The 26,209-nt window shown below is 38.9% G+C and overlaps 3 protein-coding genes across 3 annotated transcripts; 1 reads left to right on the forward strand and 2 right to left on the reverse strand.

Annotated features, from left to right (window-relative positions):
• Nucleotides 1-4,241: 4,241 nt before the first annotated feature.
• Nucleotides 4,242-5,891, reverse strand: LOC122643251. The gene is made up of 2 exons (XM_043836891.1): nt 4,952-5,891; nt 4,242-4,897 (listed from the first exon to the last, which is right to left on the reverse strand). Exons 1-2 carry the CDS (start codon nt 5,889-5,891, stop codon nt 4,242-4,244), a joined length of 1,596 nt encoding a protein of 531 aa, XP_043692826.1.
• An 8,759-nt stretch (nt 5,892-14,650) lies between these two features.
• LOC122643252 (coumaroyl-CoA:anthocyanidin 3-O-glucoside-6''-O-coumaroyltransferase 1-like) lies at nt 14,651-15,343 on the reverse strand. The gene is made up of 2 exons (XM_043836893.1): nt 15,209-15,343; nt 14,651-15,064 (listed from the first exon to the last, which is right to left on the reverse strand). The coding sequence occupies exons 1-2, from the start codon at nt 15,341-15,343 to the stop codon at nt 14,651-14,653; spliced, it is 549 nt and encodes a 182-aa protein (XP_043692828.1).
• Nucleotides 15,344-24,758: 9,415 nt separating this feature from the next.
• Nucleotides 24,759-25,561, forward strand: LOC122643253 (probable glutathione S-transferase). The gene is made up of 2 exons (XM_043836894.1): nt 24,759-25,083; nt 25,193-25,561. Exons 1-2 carry the CDS (start codon nt 24,763-24,765, stop codon nt 25,559-25,561), a joined length of 690 nt encoding a protein of 229 aa, XP_043692829.1. The 5' UTR covers nt 24,759-24,762.
• The last annotated feature ends 648 nt before the right edge of the window (nt 25,562-26,209 follow it).

Here is a 26,209-nt window from a genome sequence, read left to right on the forward strand (position 1 = left end):
TCCCGAATATCCTCACGGCCCGTAGGCACAATCATCGCAAGGACACCGTCGCCATGTTCCTCAAACACGGCCTCCGATTCCTCCTCACCGATCTCATCGTATCCCGAGGGCTGAACTCCAAGTCCCGCGAGATATCCGTCACCTGCACCATAATCTAAAAAATGTGCGACGGGGGTTAGCTCCACGAGCCGGTGAGGGGATGGGAATGCACAAACACGCAATTCACATAGTCCAATGATGCATGCACATGTTAAGTCCATTTTTCCACCTAACAAACAACTAAGTCAATGGCATATAGCTCTTGTGACAACTCGGGAGACACTGTGGGTCACTTAACTTATCGCCACAATGAAACCTCAATTGTCACGTGGGACCTACGCCGATCGAAGCCTCCAAGACCACTCAGTGGCACCCGATAACCAATACTACCATGATCGCCTCTCCCACCTCCACGAGAATCCGTGTCGATTACCCAACACCTAAACCCCTGTTGGTAAGGGTCGTAGCATAAGGGTGTGAAATCCTAGCCACAATATACTACATGCAAGTCCTATCGTCCCGAGAGGTAATCCGGGCGCATCAACTTTTCATCCGGTTTAGTGCCCGGTTACCACAAACGACGCCACAGCGCATACTGATTCAACATGACATTCAACATAATTTCTTCATAAATGTTTATAGAGTTCGGGGTTAAACCGCACGTACCCACCGGCCCGAGACCCATCAAGATACAACATTACCAATCAACATTATAACAAATAGATATAAAATTATGCAATATGCGCAAACATGCTTATTAATTATAATGAGTACATAATATATAATGCAATAATAATAACAAGCCCATACAACCAAACCCACTCACAACGTATACGCCAAGCACCACGATTATCGTTGTCGCCTCGATCAAGCAATAAGCCACAAAAGTGAATATTTTAACCTATACAAAGAGTGGAATAAGGTTAAACGAGCGAAAGGAACGGATCCCCAAAAGATCTCCCATAAACACTTAAGTATAAGGTTTCGAGAGCGAAGTGGTTGCGGGAGTGGTTTCATGCCCAAATTCGCAACCACATGTAAATCCTAGGAAACCGGGACGAGTTTTAGTCAAGGTCGGATGCGATGTGGTTTGAAAAACTGAATCCAAGTGTAAATCCGAGCTTCACGGGGGCTCAGGACAATTTTTGTCAAGGTCGGATGCGATGTGGTTTCGAGAAAAGCGAATCCGAGTGTAAATCCGACCTTCACAGAATCCTTCTCGGGAAGGTAGTTTGGGGGGTTTCTTGCAGTCCGAAATCACATGTAACCCTCACACCTTCAGGTCCAAAATCCGAAGGATTCCCTCCAAGGACCCCATTTCAAGTGGTTTTTAAAGCACAAGGACTTCTAGAAAACTCTATCCTAAGCTCCTTAGGGTCCAACCTTAAATCTCCCAATTGGCAATGAGAACCCTCACATTAGAGCTCATAATGGAGTGAACTAACTCCACCATAGCTTGGCTTTAAAGCTCCATCTACTCCCTAGGTTCCAAGAGAGATCTAGGTCAATCTCTCCCATTACCCAACCCCTTTTTGAAATCCAAAATAGAAGAAGGAAGAAGCTTACCTACCCCCAAGATGAGAGCTCCACGATTTCGCCCAAGAGATGGGGTCTCCACCTTCCTCCAAGCCTCTCTCTCCTTCCTCTTTCTCTTTCTCTCCTCTTTCTCTCCTCTTTCTCTCCTCCACGATTTAGGGTAGAAGAGGATGTTGAAGAAGAAGTAATGTTCTCTCCCCCTCCTCCTCTCTTTTATAATAAATGGGTATTTGGGGTACCTCAAGTCAAATGGGTCATGAGGCCTAATGGGTCAACCCATTAGTCCTATGTGGGTAAGTGGATGGAATAACCCACCATTGGGCCAATAGGTTAAGTGGGCCTGCCCACAACCTTAATTAGGGAAAAGCCCATTCTTAGATGGGCTCATATGAGATGGGTATAAGTCCCCAATGTTCTTCCTAAAGGTACGCGGGACCCGAACTTAAATTATTCCTTCTCTCATGAAATAGCTCGAGCGGTTCAAGCCCGGACCCGCGCCTCGAGGTTACCAAGGGAAGAATAATTAATAAGACTTGAGGCTAGAACTTACTTTTCCCCTGTCATGGTTTATTACCCATGACCCCGAAAAGGCTTCGCCACGCAGCAACGCTAAGCTCATCACCGAACGAAATATCCGGTGAGGTGACGGTCCGGATGCTCTCTCCGAACTCCTCGCTTCCCGGGCTGGTACTTGGAGGGTAGTCGCGAAGTCGCCATCAACGAACTTTCCCACGGCGGTTGAGGAATCTTTCCTCCACAGCAATCCCGTGTTGTGGTCAACGATTTTGTAGCTAGGTTTGACCATCATGGAGAACGGTCACCAAAGATACATGGCAGCGGTATCTACACGTCACGACGAAGAAATGATATTTAATTATATCCCGGAACGGGTATAACACCACTCATTATTTATTCTTCATCGTGGGGCTGCTTCTGTTTTTGTTCTACTTTATGTGGACGACATCATCATCACAGGCTCCGACATCAGCCTTATTCGTACTGTTTAAGCAATGCTTCATCAGCGGTTCCATGTCAAAAACCTTGGCACATTAAAATATTTCCTTGGCATTGAGGTCGCCCGCTCCAATTCTGGACTTTATCTTTGCCAACGAAAATATGCTCTGGACATTCTTACCTCTACAAGGTACACTGGTGCTCGCCCTGCAGACACCCCGATGGAGCAAAATATAAAGCTTTCAAAAGAGACGGGGGATGCCCTCCCTGATCCTACTCTCTATCGACGATTAATTGGATGCCTGATTTATTTGACGGTCACATAGCCTGATATTGCCCACACCGTCAATGTCTTAAGTCAATTTATGCACCAGCCACGACAGCCGGGCTGCACAGCGCCTCCTTCGCTACATCAAGGGCACAGTGGGACAAGGCCTTCACTTTCCTGTCACAAACTCCTTGTCCCTCCGGGCATATTGTGATTCTAATTGGGCCAGTTGCCCGACATCTTGCCGCTCTACCACTGGGTATTGCATTTTCTTGGTGACAGTCTGGTTTCTTGGAAGACAAAGAAGCAACACACAGTCTCGCGCTCCTCTGCAGAGGCCGAATATCGGGCCATGGCTGTCGCCACTTGTGAGATCACCTGGTTAGCATCACTCTTGCGAGATCTTAGTCTCACTCCCACTGAGCCGGTTCCGTTATACTGTGACAACCAAGCAGCACTCCACATTGCTGCTAACCCCGTTTTTCACGAACGGACTAAGGACATTGAAATAAACTACCACCTCATTCGTGAAAAGCTGCAACCGGGCCTGATCCAACCTAACAAGATTGGAACCACGTCTCAATTGGCCGACTTGTTAACTAAGGCCCTGGGTCGGACCCAGTTTCAGGCTCTCACATCCAAGTTGGGCGTTCGTAACCTACACGCTCCAACTTGAGGGGGAGTATTATCTCTTCCACGTATGCATGACTTGTACATTCCATATTTTCCATTATTCTCCCCCCATATTCCCATATTCTTTCCTTGTATATTTCTCTCCATATATTGTACATTCCTCATTAATTGTAGGATGTATTTATATTGAGATCATTGAATAATATCAATCAAGCTAAGGCAGATTGCCTTTCTCCATTATTTTCTTAACAACCAATATAACTGTATATCATAGAGAAACAAATTACTAGTCACATAAGTTCTTTTACCCAGCTAAATCCAAGAGTTTAAATTTTCAATCATTATACATATTAAACCTTATAATGACTATCTAACAAACTATTCAAAAAACATGAAACAACGAGGGTCAACTTGAAACAAAAAACACATGGTGTCTGTGCAATGCATGACCGACCATATCAAAAAGCTTCAAAATTTGAGAAACAAGAAGCGACGTGAGGCTCAACCTGAAAAAAAAAAAAAACATGTTGTTTAGGTATATTTAAGTGTGATAATAAATTCCTAACAAATTAGGAAATGGATAACAAGTAGTTCATAGGATTTACAATAAAATATCACTCAAAACAACTAGTGTCGAAACACAAAAAATTTATCCAATTAATCCTCCTCTACTTACCAGTTTGGGCTTCTTTTTCATTTTTCCAATAAAGGGGTCAACGTTCCCTCAAACTTCTCACATCCATTCTTATTATGGCCGACTACCCCACATTTACTACAGTGCATGATTCTATTCTTCTCAACTGCCTCAGACTTAATTTCTTCTTTTACTTTTGGGCCGTCCTGGCATACGACGAACTGGTGGTGGTAGGACATCATTTTTTTTATACTCCGTTTCAATAGATGGCAATATTGGATAAATAGTCTCAAAATAAGTTTGACGGTAAAATTCCTCACCGAAGAACTTCTGATAATGATCATAAGAATTTTCACCAGCCGTATAAATTGCTATTAGTGCATGACTACAAGGCAACCCAACAATATGCCAAACCTGACATGAACATATCCGCCTTTGTAAATCCACCTTATATTGAACTCCTTCTGCTGTATATACTTCGTATAAATTGGCATTAGCAGGATATGCTTTATGGTTGCATGACTCAAATGATTGCTTCTCCATATATTCTGCAGCACTAGGAGTGAGATTACCTGTAAGCTGGAAGGACTTCATGTGATTATCATAGAATCTCGTCATTAATTTAAGACGTATGTTCTCAAGCATTGGTATCAATCGAAGGAACCTAGCTTGATAGATCCAACTATTAAATGATTCAACAATGTTGGAAGTAATATGTCCATATGTCAGTCCACGGAACTTGGATACAACCCAATTTTCAGGGTGATTTGACTTTATCCACTGGGCAGCAGCATGGTTTATTCCCTCTAACTTTGTCAATTCTTCATCAAAAGCTGATACAGTTAGTGACTTTGCAATCTTTCAAAATTGTGTCCCAATTGACTTACCATACTTCTTCTGTAAGTTCTGACATAAATGCCATGCACAGTTACCATGAAATGCATTAGGGAAGTATGTTGCAACTGAATCAGATAACCTCTTCATACAATCGGAAATAATAGTGAGTAATTCCACCGCCATATGGTCTCTAACAGATTGCTCAAGAAAATTGAAGAACCACTCCCAGGTGTCCTTCGACTCATTCTCAACTATTGCTATGGCAAGAGGAAAAAAATTTTCATCCCCATATAAAGCTGTTGCACTCAATATTATGCCCTTGTATCTTCCCTGTGCATGTGTCCCATTAATAAATAACAAGGGCCTACATCCCCGATTGAACCCTTTGATGCAAGCTGCATATGATAGATAACACCTCTTAAAATATCGACGCTCATCACACAATACAACTGTTATACTGCCTGGATTGGCTAGCAAGGTTTGAGCCATGTAGTCTTCAATCATCGCATATGACTCCTCCCATGATCCGTGGATGACAGAAATACACTTTTCTTTAGCTCTCCAAGCAACCATATAATTTATATCAACTTTATACATTTGCTTGATGAAAGAAACTATCATCTTTACCTTGTATTTAGGATGTTCTCGTAAATGAGGCATAACAACACTTGCAACGCATCTACTACCTGCTTGACGATGAGTAGGATGAGCTAGCCATTGACATGTGTGGCAATCAGTTAGTGTCTTCACTTTGAACTCTTCACTTTGCTGGATTTTAGATGCATGTATACACCATTTGCATCCAATAGCTGCACAACGTGCAGTAACACGTGTTTTGGCTGATTTGTCAAATTTCAACTCAAATCCAACATTAATAACTGCATCAATTAGAGCTTGTCGGGACACACGAAAGCTTTCAAACACTTGATCAACATGTATAGAAAAAGGGGCTCTATGTGGGTAAGTAGCAAGTCCTTCTTTGCTCCTCATATCATCTACACTGACAATATTTGTTGGTGCATGCTAAAAAATAGCATCATCTATTGAATCATTATCACTATAAAGATCAACAGCAGCTACTCCAGAAGTGTTTGATGAATCCTCATCCCTAATGAATTAAAAAGATTTTTAAAAAAAACACATATCTCTCTAATGGCTTATATATCTCTCAAGAACTACTTGGTAATAAGAGAAATTAAAACTGCCTAAGGAGGATATCCTAACTTACCAAATGCTTTCAGTAGCCTCGGCAGAAGTCGATCGACGTTCTGTATGAAACATTGCCTTTTCCTACATCAACAACAAAAAACAAGCACAAAACAAGTAATTCAATGATAAAATGATGTAATGATCTCAGCAAGGAATTTTTTTTTTAACAAAAAAAAAAAAAAAAAAAAAAAAACATAAAGTGAGTGAATGTATATATATTTTTCTATAGCAACCTACCGGTGCTTCCTTATTGGAATTCCAACGCTACAAATACAATTACATACAAGAAAAGGGGCCAAACATCAGGAAAAATCCAATCAAAAATATAATATCACATTACTAAAAGTTTTGTGTTCAGAACTCAATTATATTGGAAGCTAATGCCCACTATTCAATAGTTGAAGCTTTACCTAAAGCTCTATCTATAGGTAAGTTCATCTTCACCGCTTTAGAACTGTAAAATGGGATTAGAAGTGAATAACAATCAAGGTACAATGGTAAAATTTAAAAGTTGACAAGTATATTCTAGAGGTAAAACAAGCAGCATATCAGAGACTGCAAAACCTGACCAACAATGGTTGAAGACCTATCTAGTTAATAACATCCAAGCTATCACAATCCTTTAATTACACCAAGACCAGTAAGAGATCTTTATTTTAACTAAAACTACTCATATGCTTAGTTATCCCCAAAACAAACCAAGAAAGGCATCTGTTTTTTGACAATGGCTAATTCACAAAGTACGCCCTTCATGTTGGAAAGAAGAGGAAAGTTAACATTCATTAACAAATATTTTTTCCTCCACCTGTTTAATCACATCTCTTTTTAGATTTCTTAACCAACAGCCACAAGCTATGCAAAACAGATTTCCAGTCACAGCAAAGAAAGGCAAGGCCAATGCCAAAAGCTTTTTCCTAAAGCAGTATTGTAAACAGAAAAGTTGACTCTTTATGTGAAACAGCCCAAGCCACAGCCTTTTCCTTGTTCAGTTGACTACTACTAGGTTGGGTAGTCCAAACCATGGGAATTTAAAACAAAAACCAGGATATTCCACAGTAGTAGCAGGGCATAATTGGTTGTCATTCAAATTACCTTACATATGGTAGTTATAAGGGGCTAAAAATTTATGTAGAGAGATCTAAAGAGTAGGAGAACAGGGGAATTGAAGATGATTTTTAGGGTAATTTTCCGAAGGCCCTAGTGCCAGTTAACTGTATGGGATCGATATAATTTTATGAATGCATCAGGAAAAGAGTTATGTTTCTCACTTCTCAGATTTGTCTTGCAGTTATTCTTTTTCTACTCAAATATCTGTCTTGCAGTGTGAAAATCGAGTGTTAATCTTTCTTTGGTTTAAATTCTTGCAGCTACTTGATTCATTTTACTGAACTTAGTTACAAATCGAAATACCTATTGCTAAAATTCTTGTAATTTGTCCTGTTTTGACATTTCAGTTGTCACGAGGTCTTTGTTATCTTGCCTGGGAAAGGACCAGGTGATAGGAACCCAATAGCAGAAATACGGAAAAATACCACTTCGATGATGGTGACATCCTAGAAACAGAGAGACAAAGAAGAGATTCGATTAATGTTTTTGCATATCCCTTGCAATACCTCCCCCAATAACATTTATAGACTAGACTATGTACTACCCATTATCCCTAAGACCAATCTTACCCTATCATATCCCAACAACCCTGGCCCACTTCTAAGTGAAATATTCCTACCCAACTATTTCCTAACAAACTATTCTCCCACTAACTACAACGATCATAACACCAGGCTTTTGATCCGTTGGCCCTACCAGTGGGTAAACAAGACGAAGGAATGTATGCTGAGGTTCATTCTTAGAAAATAAACCTTTCACCCATGAATACAACCTTGAATTAGTGAAAGGCAAGCAAACAAACAAGTAAATCGACCTAAAAGTCTCTAAGTTTGAATTATAAACCATTATTTTTTCTCATTCTCAAGGTCACAAGTAGTTCTTCAGCGAAAATCAGAGACAATCTGAGGAGACTTTAAGCCCACAAATTATGAAGGAATACCAATCTTTGTTGATGCATCTCACTAACATGGTTCAACAAGAAGAAACCAAGAAGAAACCAAGATATCTATAAATACAGTTCTTACCAATCAAGAAATGGAAGAACCAGATTTTTCACTTAGCCTTGGAAGGAATTCGAGTGAGATGAACAGAGGCTTGTCCCTTCTATCACGGTCAGCAGGTTTGGTTTTAGACCTCTAAGCTCTCCAATGACGGAAAGGAAGGAAGGAGATGAACAGAGAGAGAGAGAGAGGGAGAGGGAAAGTCGGTTTTTGTTAACCGGTTGTTCCTTTCATTGATAATTAGATTAGCAGGTTACCAGGTAAAAAGGAAGGACAATCTAGGTATTTAAAAACATGAGGATAGAAGGAGATGTAAAAGATTAAAAACAGGATAGTTTCTGAAAAGAAGTTTAAGGTAGGGTAGTTTTAATAAATATAGGCTAAGCGTAGGATAGTGATAGTAATTGTCCCACAGAAGAACTGTTCATCAAGATATTTACCAAATGCAACCTAAGACTATCCAACGAGACTCCCCATGTATTGGGGGTTTTAGTTGTGTCCATCACACCACATCTTCGGAAATTAAACTGTACATTATTTTATGATGTTTTTAGACTCGCATGAAATAAATATGGAAAACAAACTGTACATCATGGGGTACTTTTTATGCAAAACATTATTAATTGTGTTTTTCTTATTGATATCTGTAGTCTGTAGACATGTAAAACCTTTTGGAGCGAGGGTAAGAAAAGAGCGGAAGTGATTCGAGAGGGAAGAGTATATATGCACGGATGGGGGTCGAGAGTTGCAGGGGAGGGAGGGTTCGGGTTGCAGTCAGAGAGTGTCCGGAATGGATTGCACTACCGGTGATAAGTAATCGTATGAGAGAAGAGAAAGGATCATTAGAGAAATTTGGATCCTGTACTGCCGAGCTGCCCGTACTGCATCCTACTGCACAGACATAGTAAGGCACGCAATGATCGACTTACACCTACCTGAGCGCCTTGCCGGAGGGGGCTTAAGGTGATCATTTCACACCCTACTATGTCTGTGCAATAGGAAAATTGGAGCAGCTCGAAAGTAGAGGATCCGGATCCTCGTTAGAGTCGGAGTTTAGAGCAAACGTTGGAAGAAAGATAGCGTGACTTAAGGAAGGATAGGTAATAGAGTAAAAAATATATATCCTCAGCCCTTTTGAGTAATTGAAATGTCAACTTTTAGGGGGTAAAAAAGTGAAGATAAATTAAGTCATTCCACCTGTATACGAAAAAAACGTGTGACAATGACAGGTCTATGCAACTCAAAGACAGATGAGGGCATAAAAGTAATATCAAGTGTTAATGATACCTCTGATTAATGAATTTGTAAATTTCACATGGGGATCATGGTTTGAGGTATCGGTATTGTATCACCCGTATCGTGTTATACATAACAGTTTACAAGTGATCGATCCTAATATCATGTCGATACCATATCAGTGATATGATACGGACAAGGGGTAAAATGGTCAGAAAACCCCTTTTTAAAGGAGAACAAGGGATATATTTGTTCGATCCATGCCAATACCGACTTGATACCATATCGATTTTCACGTATTAATTGTCATATCTGACCGTATAATTCAATTACCCGATTCTTACCGTATTCTATGAGGCAACTTAATTCCATATGCAACTCTTAAGAGTACTCGTTTTAATACATATTTATGTTTTTTATTTAATTAAATAAAATAAAAAACCTAAAACCTAAAACCTAAAACCCAAAAAACGGATACTCACCGTGAGAAAACCCCCAAGATTCGTTCTATTGCACCAGAAAAACATAAAAAAACCACAAGAAGATTCGTTCTATGCTTCTGGCAAACCATCACTCTCAAGCACTCTGATTCTAGTTCATATCCATTAACTCTCTCTCTCTCTCTCTCTCTCTTTGTGTTGATAAGATTTATATAGAACTTGAATTCTTCACAAACTTGGATTTATTTATGTGTTAATTGTTTTCGATTCATGCCTTCATGGTGCGGGGTAATTCCTTTATTCTTTTTCTTCTTTTATTATTATTTTTTTTCCTTTGGCTTTGTTGCTTGTGAAAAAACTCCCAATAAGCTACTTGATTATAAATGGTTGGGTAGATCCAGCTAGACTTGCAAAACCTGATATACTTGATTGAATCTACTTTCCTAAATTGCTTACTGCAAATCATTTCCTTTCCCTGCAAATTTTCATAATTTAACCACATTATACCTCCTCGGACTAAGTTTTCTCAATTAAAACGTAATTCATCGTATTTAACCTACCGTAAGTTCGTAATTACTACCAACCCCTTGACATCTACCAGAAAAGGCCAAGGTTTCTCGGACGTTTCTCCTATATGAACCATCATGTTGACTAACGTAATTCTCGCTGCCGTAATCGTTCGCTGCTGCCCTCCGTGGGACAAACTCATCCATTCCATCACCGTTGTAAGTTACTCTCCCTGAAAACTGGGAGGAAAAAAATGGTAGTCTACATATGATGTTTTGCAAAGAACTACATATGAACAACTAGAGTCAACCAAGAAATCGCAATTACTTTTAAGTTTTGGACAAAATTTTCCTGCGAAAGCTAACAACAATATGGTCAAACCAGGGATCCGACCAGAGCCTGGGGGGCCCTAAAAGCAATGTCATTATGCAAAAACAGGTCAAACAATGACTATATAGATTAGGCCCAGAGTCTTGACTAGTTGAATAAGACCATAACCAATTCTACTCCAACTTTTTGTATGAGAAGATTAGAATTTAATTGTAAAACCAAAAAAATCAGTTTACTTTTTTATTTTTATTAGGATAAACCTGTGTTTTTGTTCTCGTATTATTTCAGAGTAATTATATTAATATACGTATTAAATACATATCAATTAATTGCCGTATATGTTTTATTACGCTGAATTTTTGAAAACAAACTATTATCATGTAATCCACTTAATTATCGTACATATCCATTTCCGTATTATTACCATACCCGAAGTTACTAACTATGCATGGGACTACTAAGGTTAATATGGCAGATTTTAGATTCAATTCAAAAAAATTATTTATGCATAAAAGCCAATCACGTAGCTGACTTTATGACATTTCCTACTATCTTCTCGACTTTGTGAACAAGAGGGCAAAAGTGCATTCATTACCCTTCCCCAAAAAACCAAGAAGAAAACCTCTTCCATGACCACGAGGGGCCGAGTAGTTAATTGGGTGCCTAAGGGCTTAGGAACGAGTTTTTATTTTTCCCTTCTTTTCATGTCTATTTTTTTTTTCTCATCTGTTTTCCTTTGGGACGAACAATAACAGGATGAATGTTTAGGAAATAGAGATTTCATAAAGTGACCATTTTAGGTATTTAGGATCGATCATTAGTAAGGGATGTGATATAGAAAATGATGTCTCCTAGAAGATTAAATTAGGATGGATGAAGTGGAGATGTGCATCTAGAGTAGCGATGTAAATGAATAGCCAAAATCCATTTCCGTATTCGTTTAGCACTATCCGAATCCATCCGAAAGCTAAACGGATACGAATACGGATAGGCTATAGCTATCCGAAAAGCTATATTTACATGTAAACGGATAAAAGATTCAATCCGTATCCGTGTTCGTATCCGTTTAGCACTATCTGAATCCGTTCGAAAGCTAATTGGATGCGGATGCGGATATAGCACTATCCGAGCTGAAATCGATCTATTTACATCCCTAGTCTAGAGTATGATGTGATCGACGAAGCCCTTTAAAGCTTAAAGAAAAATTTTATAGGACAGTCATAAGACCGGCTATGATGTATGGCGCAGAGTGTTGATTGGATAGTTAAGAAGTGTCATCATATAGGTAAGCTAAGCATAGTGGAGATGGGGATGTTGAGATGGATGCATAACAAAACTAAGAAGGATAAAGTAAGGAATGACCATATTAGAGCTGGTTTGGGAGTAGTCCCGATTCAAGATAAGCTACAAGAAAATCATCTAAGGTAGCATAACCATGTTTAACGGAGGCCTTTTAACACCCTAATTCGGAGGAGTGCCTTGATTTAGAGTGAAAGTACTCAAAGAGCAAGTGACAGGCCTAAAATGATCCTAGGAGAAATGGTGAGGAAAGACATGCATATAGTTTAGGTATTGTCCCTAATATGACGTCGAATAGAGCTGATTGGAGGGCAAAGATTTGTGTGTAATTGACCCCAATTAATTTGTATATGACTGATTTTGTAGTTATTGCATTTCCTTTTCTTTTCTTTTTTTCGGATTTTCACAAGGATCCGTGTAACCGACTCCATTTAGTTGGAATACGGCTGAGTTTGTTGTTGTTGTTTTCATGTTCTTTTTATCAGAAAATTGTGGGCAATGCAGTTGTTCAGAAATCGATTGTAGCCGACTCCATTTCTAGCCTTTTAGTTGATTCTAGGATTTTTGGGACTGGATCATTAATCTTTCATATTTGAGTGCTGATTCTAGAGTTTTTAAGACTGATTTCAGCCAAAACTGATTAGAATTAGCGAGGACAAATTCAATCTCTGATTTCAAATTTAATTAAAATCCATATTGGAATCGGTGGAGACTCTAAATTGTCCTTAACCAATCCTGATGAGTCGAATCGGAATTGATCATGATCGAATCTAGCTGTACTCATCTGATGAAGATCATAATCAACTAGGATTGATTCGGTCTCCAATTCCAAGTTTAAAATCCCTATCGAAATTTGCAAGGACTCAAATCGGAATCGACTGTGATTGATCCCGATTTTAATCACTCTAACACGAGTAATTCAAGGGTTTTTAGGACTGAATTGCTGAGTTTTCAAATTTAGGGGTCAAGATTCGTTGAGACCAATTTGGATCAAATCCAATCTAGAATCCAGAGACCGTTTTGAAATATGTGATTCCAAGTTTAAATTCCATTAGTTTGACAGCCTGTTTCTGAGATAAAGACAATAGTGTTAGTCTTTATAGAAGCATTTAATGCCTTTTAGAAACTTACCAGGATTGATTCCTACTGTATTGTAGAATGGTCCCACACTCCCACGTGGTACAATCAATTCACTTTTCAAGACTTTAACTTTTGCAACAAAAAACAGAGAGAGAGTTGTGAAAGAGATAAACTTTATTGACAGGAACCCGACACATGGATAGATACGGATCAGGATCATTTTCGGAGAGCCCAGTGCCTTGCCTGCGTCTAGGGAGCATCTAGGGATGTAAATGGATAATCGAAATTGAATTCGAATTCGCATCCGTATTCGTTTAGGGGCATCCGTATTTGTTTAGAGATATCCGGAAAATAATCCGAATACTTCGATTAAAATTCGTCGAAAAAATCCGAATACTTAATAATAAAAATTAAGTAAATAATAATTTTAGGGTTTTTGAAGATTAAACAAGTTCTGAATATGATGAAAGAGAATCATGATCAAGAGATATGGATTGAGAGAGAATTATATCCGCAGGGAAGGAACCGGGTTCAGGCAGATATATAAACGGATGGTCAACTGCTGACAGTGCCTTAGGCATGTTGAACTCCTTGGAGAAGTGAGTTGTATGACACATATCTTGGTTTATGCCTAAGACCGTGTTCGGCATAATTCAACTGCTGGCAGTGCCTTAGGCGTGTTGAACTTCTTGAAGAAGAGCTAACGTGTCATTAATAGTGCGTGCCTTCCTAGTCAACAAAGCTGTTTTGCTTCCTTGGAACAAAAGAGAAACTTACATGAAACAAACTAAACCGAAGATGAGATCCCAACTTCCAGTCAGTATTAGGTGTCTCGAAATCTATAAAAGAGAGAAGAAAAGTAATCCATTCGGAATTTAGGTAAAGCCACCCCAACTTCTAGGCTTCCTTAACCATCTTTGCAGTCATAAAGGGAAATACTTGTGTCACCAAGTGTGAGTGATTCATACTTCTTTGGCCTTCCCCACCCAAAATCTGTATCATATATTCTATACTTAGGTGACCCTCCAACTGCCAAAAATCCCTTATCCACTACTGCACTCGTATCAGAAAACAAGTATTCTACCCCTTTCAACATTCCATCATCCAATCTCTTCTTTATTGCCTTTGTGATTGCTTCTGCTGCTATGCTGATCCCTTCTTCTCCCATTAACTCACTCCTTTTCACTCTTGCAAAACAAACTGTCATGCAATTTCCAAAATATGTTTCTGGAACTGGAGGATCCAGCCGATCCCTGATGCGGCAGTCCATAGCAATGGCGAAGATCTCCTCCATATCTTGACTCTTAGAAGCAGCACCATCTATCGATCTTGATTTAATCGAGCAATCTCAGGTATGGGCACAAATTACAGAGTATGTTGATAGATGCAACATTGGGGTGATTGATTGAGCCAAGATGATCAATTGTCTCAGTCTGTCAACATCATTTTGGTTAACAACAAATGTTGCTTGGACTATAATATTATCGTTGTCTGAAACCTTAGAGATTCTCTGTTTAATGGTTTCTCTGTATTTTTTAATCTAATTCAAGTAAATCATCTTGAGCACCTTCTGGTCATTTATAACATTCCTGTCATAGAATGGAAGAGAATCTGGTGACAAAGAAGCAGCAACTCCTGATGATGATGATGATGATCTAGAAATTGATGCCCATGATTTCATGAAGTGGACAAGGGTCCTACCATCAAGGACTACATGACTAGCAGTTACTCCCATGCAAATTCCAGAGTATGGAAACAGAGTTACTTGCAAAGCTAATAGTTGATCTGAGAAATTAAGATGATCTACAATGGATGATTGGATAAGATTAGGGACAAGAAAATGGAATTGATTAACATCTCTTGCTTGGTTGCCTGAAAGATAGTGGAATAAATCACTATCTGATTCTGCTAAGGTTAAGGAAACTGAGTCTCCATCAACATAACATAACTCAGGCTAAGATAATTCTTGAGACCAAACTAGATGCTCAAAAAGTGGATAGAAGTGTTGGAGTGTGAGGGAAAGTGATTGTTTAAGGTTGGGAAATAAGGTATTTTTGAAGTGCTGGATAGAGTAAGAATATTCATAAAAGAAAAGGACCTTCACAAGGGGATAGGGTGGTAACCAGAAAATGTCAAAGAAGGTGAGGGGAAGGCTCTTGTTTCCAACAGATCCAGGTGGTGGAGAGATATTGCAGTGCTCCATTACCTTCACTGGATTAGTATGATCAGCCATGTCTGCTGAAGCACTGTGTACACTCTGCATTTTTTATATGGTCTATCAATCTGATACCTGAAACAAACAGGAAACATTGACAAAAAAAAAAACTTATTGTTAGATTGATCTTTTGCAAAGAAAGTAAAGTATCATTTTGGGATTTCATTCCAATTCATTAAAATATTAAATTATAGGGGGGGGGAGAAAGTTCTCTGTCTGGGAGTGTGGCCTATGCCAGTACTCTCATGAGTCTATCTCTCTCCTCCCCATGTGAAAAGACACCTCAGCCCCCTTGTTTTGAGGAGGAGAGAGATAGACAAATGGGAATACTGGCGTAGGCCACACTCCCGGACATAAAACTACTTCCCTAAATTATAATAGAAACATAAAGAAGAAGGAAATAAATGAGTCATGGAATAAGAAAGGAAACAACTACTGAGAAGAAGGGAACATGAAGATGGGAAAGGAAACATAAGAAGTATTGTAGAAGGAGATTTTGAAGAAGACAAAAACATAAAGAAACCATAAAGGCCGGGTGGTAGCAGCGCTTAAGCACTGCCATTATAAAGTGATGTTAGTAGTGCTCCATCAATCTCAACCGTTGAATTATTATCATTTAATCTGGAACGTACATTTTATTAAACATATTACCTATTCTTTACCCGTATAGCCGGTGAACTTTTCATCTCTTTCTTTTCTTTTTTTTTTTTTGTGGGTCCCACAATCATTATCATCTTCTTCCTTCCTTCAGTCTTTTTCTTAGAAGGCGACGACGGACATCACCACCCCATCCCTTCTTCTTCTTCTTCTTCCTCCCAAGTCCTAACGTCACACCTTTTGCAAGCTCACCCCACCCCTTGTTCTTCATCCCTTGGAACCCCGTCCCAACCCAGCGTACCGCCCACCCCCTGTTCTTCATCCCAATCTTCAAATGGGTTCGTAGGTGATTTGAGTTTCTTAAAATTTGAAGGGCAGCCCAGTTTTCCAAACTTTTGAGGTCATAAAAAAGCTAAAAAGAATCACCTACATTCAAAGTGGGGGATAAATCCAGGCCCTACACTAAAACCCTCCCGTCCCTCGAAAAGAAGACCAACTAAAGAAAAGAGGGGGGGGGGGGGATTGAAATATGGAAAAGGGTTTAAAGAGCTCACTTTTCTAAGTAGTTTGCAATTCTTGCAGGAGGAGGAGGATTCAGATGTGATATCACTACTGTTTCTTACGTTTTCCAATAAAAAAATTTTCAATCATTTTCTGAATCCCATCTGTTTTGGCTTCTCTGGTTTAAAGGAGGAGATGAGTTTACATCACCTTCACCTAAAATCGACAAGAATTTCAAGGGCTTTTAAGGGATGAGCTTTCTCTCCCCCTCTTCTGCATCATCGTCTCCTCTCCCTCGCTCCTTATTTTGGCATTTCGGGTTCTTCCTTCGTTGCCTTTTGCAAAGAAGAAGAAGAATAATGAAAGAAGAAGAAAATAATGATGACGACGGACCCACCTGTTGAATAAAAAAAAGGGGAAAGGTTTCATACACGATTTTCCTTTTTTTTTTTGATATAACTTTTCATCTCTTTCAAACACCCCCAAATTAGCGGTTCAGATTGATGGAGCACTGCTAACATTGTAAAAGAATGGCAACGCTTGAGCGCTGCGACCTTTTGGCCAATATATAATAGTAGAAACAGTATCTAAAATTAAAGTAGGAAAGAATTCCACATACCACAACACAGGGATTGATTACAGAGAAAACCCACAAGCACAAGGTTGGAAAAACTCCAAAAGCAGTAGTTGCTCAGCTTGAACTTTCCACAATTCTTAGCCAATTTATAGACAATAGGATGGAAACTCAATAAAAACCTACAACTAAAACTCAACCACCCATTTATACCCTTTAATTGCAAAGATAAATTTTTATGCAAATAACCCTGACATGGATATTGATTGCTTTGTACTGTATCTAAGGTGTTAAAGCATCGGTCGGAGTTTGTCTTACATGAAGCGCTGGTTCTCAAATATGAAAATTCCTTCTTCTTATCTCCAGGGAGTTGAAAAAAAAATAAGGATAATTTATACATATCACCCCTGAGATTTGAAGAAAGGATGATTTTACCCTAAGTCTGCATACCCCTGAGGTTTACAAATGGTAAGAAATAAATCCATTCCCTAACACTGTTAAAAAAAAGGTAAAGTGAAAAAAATGCCCCTTCAAGAAAAAAAAAAAAAAAAAAAAAAAAAAACCTGCAACTCCTCTTCCCCAAATCGATTGGGGAAGATGAGTTATAGTATCCCCATCGATTGCTCCTTCCATGGCTTCTAATGGAACGTCTCCGGTGAGCTAAAATTTTTGCAAATATGCTAAAATCTATTTGAAGCATCATATTCCACCCAGTGTTGCGGATATTTAGAACCCAGGAGTTTGTTCCTCTACTCTCACAGTTCTTAACTACATTAGGAATTGTGATCTTTCTTGAAAACCCATTTCTTTTTTTTGCTTATTTTTATTCCCCCCTGCCCTTGAGCTTCTCTCGTCTCTTTCCTTGCACACTTTGTTTTTCCCCATTTACTATGTAAAGTCATTTTTAGAACCTAGGAGTTTGTTCCTCTATTTTCACAGTGATTTCGATGGCGTTTCGTATGCCATCGCCCTTGCTGACATGCGAGTGTAAAGGCAAAATAGAGCATAAAAGACTCAAAGCCGAGAGCCAGAATCGAAACCCTAAAACACTTATCGTTGAAGACCAGTCCAGATCACCATGTTGCTGCTTCGTGTATGTTCTCTTCTCTTACTATGTTGTTCGTTCTCTGTTTGTATGTGTACGCTCTAATCTCTGTATTTGGGCATTCGAAGAAATTGTGTTTAGAGAAAACATAAGATTCCTAATGAATTCATTTTTAGATGTTTTTCTTGCAAAGATAGAATATGAGATGAACTGAAAAGTTTCACCGTAACTTGTTATGGTGAAATTTAGAAAATTTGAAAATCATCATTTCTGGATTTGGTTTCACAGGGAAAGCTTTCAGAAAACCAATAATTCTGATTATCTGATAGAAGACTAGAAAGGGTTTGAGACGTGGAAGAACATGACACCTGAGGTAATGATGAATTTAGCATACGAAATAAGTTTGCTCAAAGAAGAGGAGGAAATGGAGGTAGAGAAACCACACAAAATCGATGGGGATACCTGTAACTCATCTTCCCCAATCGATTTGGGGAAGATGAGCTGCAGGTTATTTTTTTTTTTTTTCTTGAAGGGGCATTTTTGTTACTTTACCTTTTGATTTTAATGGTGTTAGTCATAAACTGACGGAATGGGTTTATTTGTTACCGTTTGTAAACCTCAAGGGGGTACATAGAATTTTCCAAAACTTGGGGGTAAAATCATCCTTTCGTCAAACCTCAAGGGTGGTATGTGTAAATTACCCAAAAAATAATAACTACAAGTTAGTATATTCCTCATGGTCTCTCTCTCTCTCTCTCTCTCTTTTGTGAGGCATTGCGGTGCCAATTGGACATTGTCTCACCTCTCTAGCTAGGTCGTTTATATGGTCGGTCCACCACTGCTTGTCACCACCATATTTTAGACCTTTCAATGGTCGGAGCTATGTCCAAACCATCTGTGTCATCTTGTTACTTGTTACGTTTATTCATTAGGGGAGGTGGGGGGAGAGGTTAAAATTATTTTGATTAAGTTGCGCTATTGTAACTTGTGGGCTATGGTTTGAAGCTTGACGCAATTGCAACTTGTGGGTTGTGATTTGAAACTTGGAAACAGTCTCTCTTCTGCGAAGTAGGGAGCAGCATACATTTTTCCCTCACAAGCCTTGAAATAGTGGAATTTTTGTACGGGGAATTTTTTTTTTTTTTTTATTATCCTGACATGGATATTTGTTGAGGTCCTCTTTATGACGGGGACCAGCTCCATCCACCGACAAGGAAATTAAAGAGGGGGTGGCAGTGGACAATCAAGAGCAAAAGTCAAATACAAAATAAATGAAAAGAGAAAAAAAAAGAGAGAAGAGAGGAGTTATATGCAACCACGTAAATATTTGTGTATGTGAGGTTGCTTTTATCATTTTTGTGCATTTTCACTTTGTGTTCACGTGGGTCTCATATAGAGGTATCAATTACAATGTGCACCGATAGAATTGATCGACACCGACAGATCAAAAATTGAGACCGACACGATCGATTTGCAAACAAGCCAAGCTTATAAACCAACCGATTAATAATTGATCATTCCTAATGCAGGGTTGGAGATCGATCGACCTAATAGAAAATGATTTGTTTAATAAAAATGGTGGAATGAATAAACCGGCGTGATACATATATATAGCTTCCATTCGAGGCTAGGGGGTTATGTGGAGATCAAATTGATTAGTATTAACAATATCTTAATACTGCATTGTTTTACACTTTGGAAATCTCAATTGTGAGAACAACTTCACAATCTGTCATTTGATACTTTATGAAGGCTAGATGATGATTCAAGATACCATTTAATTTGTGAAGCATACTATACATTCTTAACCATTATAAGGGAGAATCTTTCTCCAACAGTTGTCTCTACCAAGCAACAGCTGGAAGATAAGAGTTCAACCGAACTTGCCGAGACCAACTCCTCATGTGTTGGCTCATTGCATCCCTAACCGAACCTGTACATGCTCAGGTTGTAGGCTGCACAACCTCAAGAGAAATTTGGACAAGTCATGAGCGCTTGTACTCCACTTCCTCCACAGCGCGCGCATTATGCAACTTCATTTGGAATTGCAAAATATCAAGCACGGCAACTCATCCATCCATGATTATCTACTAAAGATCAAAACCACAACAAATCAACTTGCGGCTTTTGGTAAAGCCGTTTCTGATGAGGATCTCTGCTTTTATGTTCTCAATGGTTTAAGCATGGAATATGCTGCCTTTGTTACCTCAATCTCAACACGAGGCATTCCGGTCACATATACCGATCTCCGAGGTATGTTGTTGACTCAAGAACTTCGTATAAAAGAAGATCATGCATCTGAACTATCCCAAACTTTTGCAAATATTGTTGTTCATTCATCAAATACTCGTGGTGGTCACCACAATCGTGGCCGCCAAGGCAACAGAGGCCGTTCTTCCCATGGTAGGTATGGCCATTTTCGTTCAACAACTGTACCACAACAGGGCTATGATAATGCTCCTACTGGTAACTAGCAGCCATCATCGGACTATTGCCAAATTTGTAACCGAATTGGGCACAAGGCCTTGGACTGTAGACAGCATTTTAACCGCTTTTTATCAAGTTGCTGCTACTGTTCCTTTCTTCGCTAACAGGGCCGAATATCCAGCTTCTTCAAATGTTTATAATTACTGGTATCTCGATTTCGGAGCAACCAACCATATTACTGGCTGACTTGGAGAATTTGCATCTCTCACAGCCTTACACAAGTTTGGATCACGTTCAAATAGGAAACGACACAAGTTTGTCAATTACTCATAGTGGTAAAACTTCTATTGTAACTTCATCGATGCCTTTAATTCTTAAAAATATAATGCATGTGCCTGATATCACTCGTAATTTATTATCCGTTTCACAATTTACATGTGATAATAAATAATATTATTTTTTAATTTCATCCTGACACGTGTTTTGTGAAGGACCGAGCAACGTGGATGTGTCTTCTTTAGGGAACAATTAAAGGCGGACTCTACTAGATTACTCTCAATAAAACAGCCCCTTTCAATAAAAATTCTCCTAAAGCTATGATAGGGGAAAAGGCCTCTATTCATCAATGGTATAATCGGTTAGGGCATCCTATCCTCCGAACTGTTCGTCGTATTGCACAAGGTTTTCATTTACCTGTTTTATCCCAAAAAGAATTTTCAATTTGTAGTGCATGTCAAGTAGGAAAGAGTCATAAACTCCCATTTAATATTTCAAATTCAAAATCTTCAGGACCACTTGAGTTAATATTTTCGGATGTTTGGGGACCCTCCCCAATCACATCTGCTGATGGTCACCTCTATTATGTCATCTTTATTGATGATTCTAGCAAATTTGTTTGGTATTTTCCTTTAACATTAAAATCTGAAGTTTATGGTATTTTTCAAAAATTCAAGTTGCTTGTTGAAAATTTGTTCAATCGTAAGATTAAAAGGTTTCATAGTGATTGAATTGGGGTGGCGAATACCATACATAATCCACCGATCTTGAACAGGTTGGCGTTAAACATCGACTTTCTTGGCCTCACACACATGAACAAAATTGGGCAGTAGAACATCGATATCGACACATTGTTGAAACTAGGCTCTCTTTACTGGCCCACTCATTTGTTCCAAGACAATTATAGCACCATGCCTTCGAAACAATAGTGTTTCTAATCAGCAGACTTCCAACTGTTGTTGTTGGAAACCTCTCACCTGTTTTCAAATTATTTGGCACACCCTACATATGATAACCTAAGAGTTTTTTGCTGTGCCTGTTACCCTCTTCTAAGACCCTGCAATAGACACAAATTAGATTTTCGTTCACGGATTCATGCCTTTTTAGGATATAGCTCCAAACACTGTGGCTATAAGTGTTATGACCATGAAACCAAGCGTTTCATATTATCACATCATGTGATTTTTTTATGAAAACCGTTTTCCATTCAAGGCTGCCCTACCAACTTTACCAACACCAGTGGTTACACAACCATCACTTCTTGGACCACCACGTACCCATCGTGGACTGGGTTTTACCCAACCAAATGGAACACCGGCAGCCTCCCTATACACCTCAACCGGCCAACTCCACACCATCTATTCGATCCCCTATAGAGTCAAACTCCAACATTTCCTCAGCCTCATGCCCAATCATAAATCCCTCACCCTCAACGACTTCAAATGATCCAAGTTCTCTTCCATATATCCATTGATCTAGTGGCTTATTTACCCATTGCACCACCAACGGGGAATCAACATCCAATGGTAACCCGCACAAAGGATGGAGCTTGAAAGCCAAAAATTTTTCTTACAATTGCCAAACCGGTTAACCCTGACATCACTGAACCTATTACCTTTGCCCAAACAAATCGTTCTGCTCATTGACGACAGCCTATAGCCCGAATTTTGGCTAAAGGCTTGACTATAATGAGACTTTTAACCCAGTTGTTAAACCCACAACAATCCGTCTGGTTCTATCCATTGCTCTCACAAGATCTTGGCCCATTAGCCAACTAGACATCCAAGATACCTTCCTACATGGCATTCTCAATGAGGAAGTGCTCATGACTCAACCCCTTGGTTTTATTAATTCAAATTTTCCTTGACACGTTTGCAGGTTACATAAATCTCTCTACGGCCTCAAACAAGCACCACGGGTTTGGTTTGATAGACTCAGTTCCTTCCTTCTTGAAAATGATTTTGTAGGTTCAAAGACGGATACTTTTTTATTCATTTACCACAAATATGAAGGCACAATATACATTCTGATTTATGTAGACAACATCATACTCACCGATACAAGTGATGCTCTTCTCAAAAAATTTCTATCAAAAATTGGCGGCACATTTTCTATCAAGGATATGGGCCCTTTACATTACTTCATTGGTATAAGTGTTGAACAAATGGTCACCGACATGCATCTTTCACAATGTCAGTATATTTTAGATCTATTAGCAAGAGTGAAAATGTCAAATTGTAAGCCAATTTCAACACCAATGTCCCCGTCAACAAAGCTCACTAAATTCTCAAGGAAACCAATGGAAGACCCTACATTATATCGAAGTACCATGGGTCACCTACAATATGCAACCCTTACAAGACCGGATATTTAGTATGATGTCAACAAAGTCTATCAATTTATGCATAATCCAACAATAGATCATTGGTCAGCTGTCAAAAGAATTGTTTGTTATTTAAAAGAAACTGCATCTCATGGAATAATGCTATACAGGCGCTCCAACTTAGCTTTATCAGACTATTCCGACGTAGATTGGGCTGGATGCCTCGATGATTGCAAATCAACAGGGGGCTTTGCCATCTTCATTGGTAAAAGTTTAATATCCTGGAGCTCACGTAAACAAGCAACTATTTCCAGATCAAGTACATGATCGGAATATGGAGCAGTTGTAAATACCGCATCTGAACTAACATGGCTCCAATCTCTGCTCAAGGAACTGCGACTATTCATTCCGTCTCCTCTAACCCTGTGGTGTGACAATGTGGGTGCAACTTATCTTACTACGAATCTAATTTTTTATGCACGCACAAAGCACGTTGAGATAGATTTTCATTTCGTCAGAGACAAGGTTGCAAAAGGACATCTAGATGTGCGGTTCATCTCAAAGATCAGTTGGCAAATATTTTTACAAAGCCTCTATCCACGCAATGGTTCAACACCTTAATCAACAACCTCAATGTGACTAAATCCTACCTTGAGTTTGACGGGGAGTATAGGGGAGAATCTTTCTCCAATGGTTATCTCTACCAAGCAATAGCTGGAAGATAAGAGTCCTGCTCTAACAGTTATCTCAGCCAACCTAGAAGACAAGAATCCAATCAAGTAAACCCAATATAGTAGGAGGATAATATCTGATTCTAAGGAAATCAATCCTAATCTCAATCAATATCCCATTACTTTGTATAGAGGGATTCTTCCCTCAATCACCCCACCTATTAATCAACCGTCCTCAATATAAAAGGATTATAATCACATAGAATAATACAATGGAAAGCATTCTCATCGTGGACGTAGGTTACTCTAACCGAACCACGTTAAACACTGGTGTTATCTCTCCTCTTTTCTTCCTCTTTAATTTCAATCTTAGAGTCCTATCTTATCAACCATGGTTTTAAAAACCAGGAATCAGATCGATGAATTGTTCGTGATTCATGCCAAGAAACCCTAGAATCTTTCAGTGTTCAGATATAAGGATCGATTCTAGGGTTCTTGAGACCAATTCTTGCCGATTTCGATCCGATCCAGATCAGAATTGGAAGGGCCTAGTTCAATCCCTCTACAGTTTACCCAAAAAGAATTCTCCAAAACAGAAGGGACCTACTGGCATCTGGTAGTCATTAGTCAGGCCATTTTGTGCTACCCACTAGGCCACTACAACTCATTTGGGTCCAAATCGTATTCCAAAACACCTTCCAGCAATCTTTAATCGTATCCTTCAACGTCATAAAACCAATAACTTTTATGTTTTGGCTTTAAGTGAATATAAGCGGTTGAGCAACTAAAAGAAAGATAATGACTGAAAATGGAAAATTTTGGGGAAAGAATAGAGAAATGTGGCCAACTTGAACAGAAGTAACCACTAGATTCCGAATCCTTACAAGATATACAATAATCCAATCACATTACTGTAAAATGCTCAGGTTTTTGGGTTTCAAATTTATCTTTGATGAGTTTGGTCATATGGGTTCCATAATGCTTTTAAAGCAGATTTTTTGTTACCAAGAGAGCATCATGAAGATGGAGGAGAAGGAAGAGGAATTGAAGCTCTTGGGAACAAAGTTAAGCCCATTTAGCTGGAGAATTATATGGGTATTGAAACTGAAGGGAATCGAATACGATTTCATAGAAGAAGATCTGAGAAACAAGAGCCAATTGCTTCTCTCGTCTAACCCAGTTCATAAGAAAGTTCCAGTACTCATTCATGGTGGTAAAGCCATACCTGAGTCAATAATTATTCTCTTATATATAGAGGAGACATGGTTAAAGAATCCCATATTGCCCAATGACCCTTATGAGAGATCACAAGCCCTTTTTTGGGCTAAATTTGCTGATGAGAAGGTGAGGGCTTTCTTCAATTCCTAGCTAGAACTTGTTTTCATTCTTAATTTTCCTCTCTCCAAATTATATGATAAAAATTGATATGGGTTTGTTGTTCTTAATTGGTAAGTTCTTGCCGGAGATTGAGATGGCTTTCAGTTCTACTGGAGATGATCAGGTGAAAGCTGTAGAATTAGCAACAGCGGCTTTAGAAGTACTTGAAGGAGAGATTAAGGGGAAGAGATTCTTTGGAGGAGATAGAATTGGGTTTGTGGATGTTGTGGTTGGTTGGATTGCTTATTGGTTAGAGATGGTTGAAGAAGCTGCTTGTTTCAAGGTATCGAATTCCAAGAAGTTCCCTTCACTTCATTCATGGATGAACAACTTTTTGGAAGTTACTGTCATTAGGGAGAACCTTCCATCTCCTGATGATTTGCGTATTTTTTTTCATGATCTTCGGCAAGTTAAGTGTGATTCACTGACTCAAGAAATTAAATAACTCTCTCGTCATTAGGGAGAACCTTCCATCTCCTGATGATTTGCGTATTTTTTTTCATGATCTTCGGCAAGTTAAGTGTGATCTCTCTCTCTCTCTCTGGGTTTGTATGTATTTTAAGCTTGTAGAAGCCAATTTTTTTAAAAAAATAAAATATGGATAAATCTGTCCGATCTAGACTGATACAGGCGATCCGGATCGATATTGACTGAGAACCTGAGACCAATCCTGTATCTGATACGGATTCCTAAAACTTTGGACTTTACTAATGGTCCTGCTCTACTTGGGCCATTATAAGCCCACCAACCCCCTTAAGTCTTTCATAGCCATATGGACTAGAAAATTTGTGATTCATGATCCTAGCTAGGCATCAACTAAACTAGTGAAATGGTATTAAACATTAAACCACATGAGGGGAAAAGGTATCTAAGGGTATTTATGACAATAGATGGGTTGGGTAGGCCTTTTACAAGAACCATACTTAAAGGAACTTTCTAAATGACACCTCTATAAGTGTATTTAAAATTTGATACATTCTTTAATTGCTTCTTGTATTATTCTCAAAAGGTCTTTAAAGTCAGGGATAAAAAGGATTTTCAATATTTATTTAAGAGTGACATATCATAAGTTACTATTGTATTGCATATTTTT

The sequence above is a fragment of the Telopea speciosissima genome, chromosome 10 (genome assembly GCF_018873765.1).
Source record: "Telopea speciosissima isolate NSW1024214 ecotype Mountain lineage chromosome 10, Tspe_v1, whole genome shotgun sequence".
NCBI lineage: Eukaryota > Viridiplantae > Streptophyta > Magnoliopsida > Proteales > Proteaceae > Telopea > Telopea speciosissima.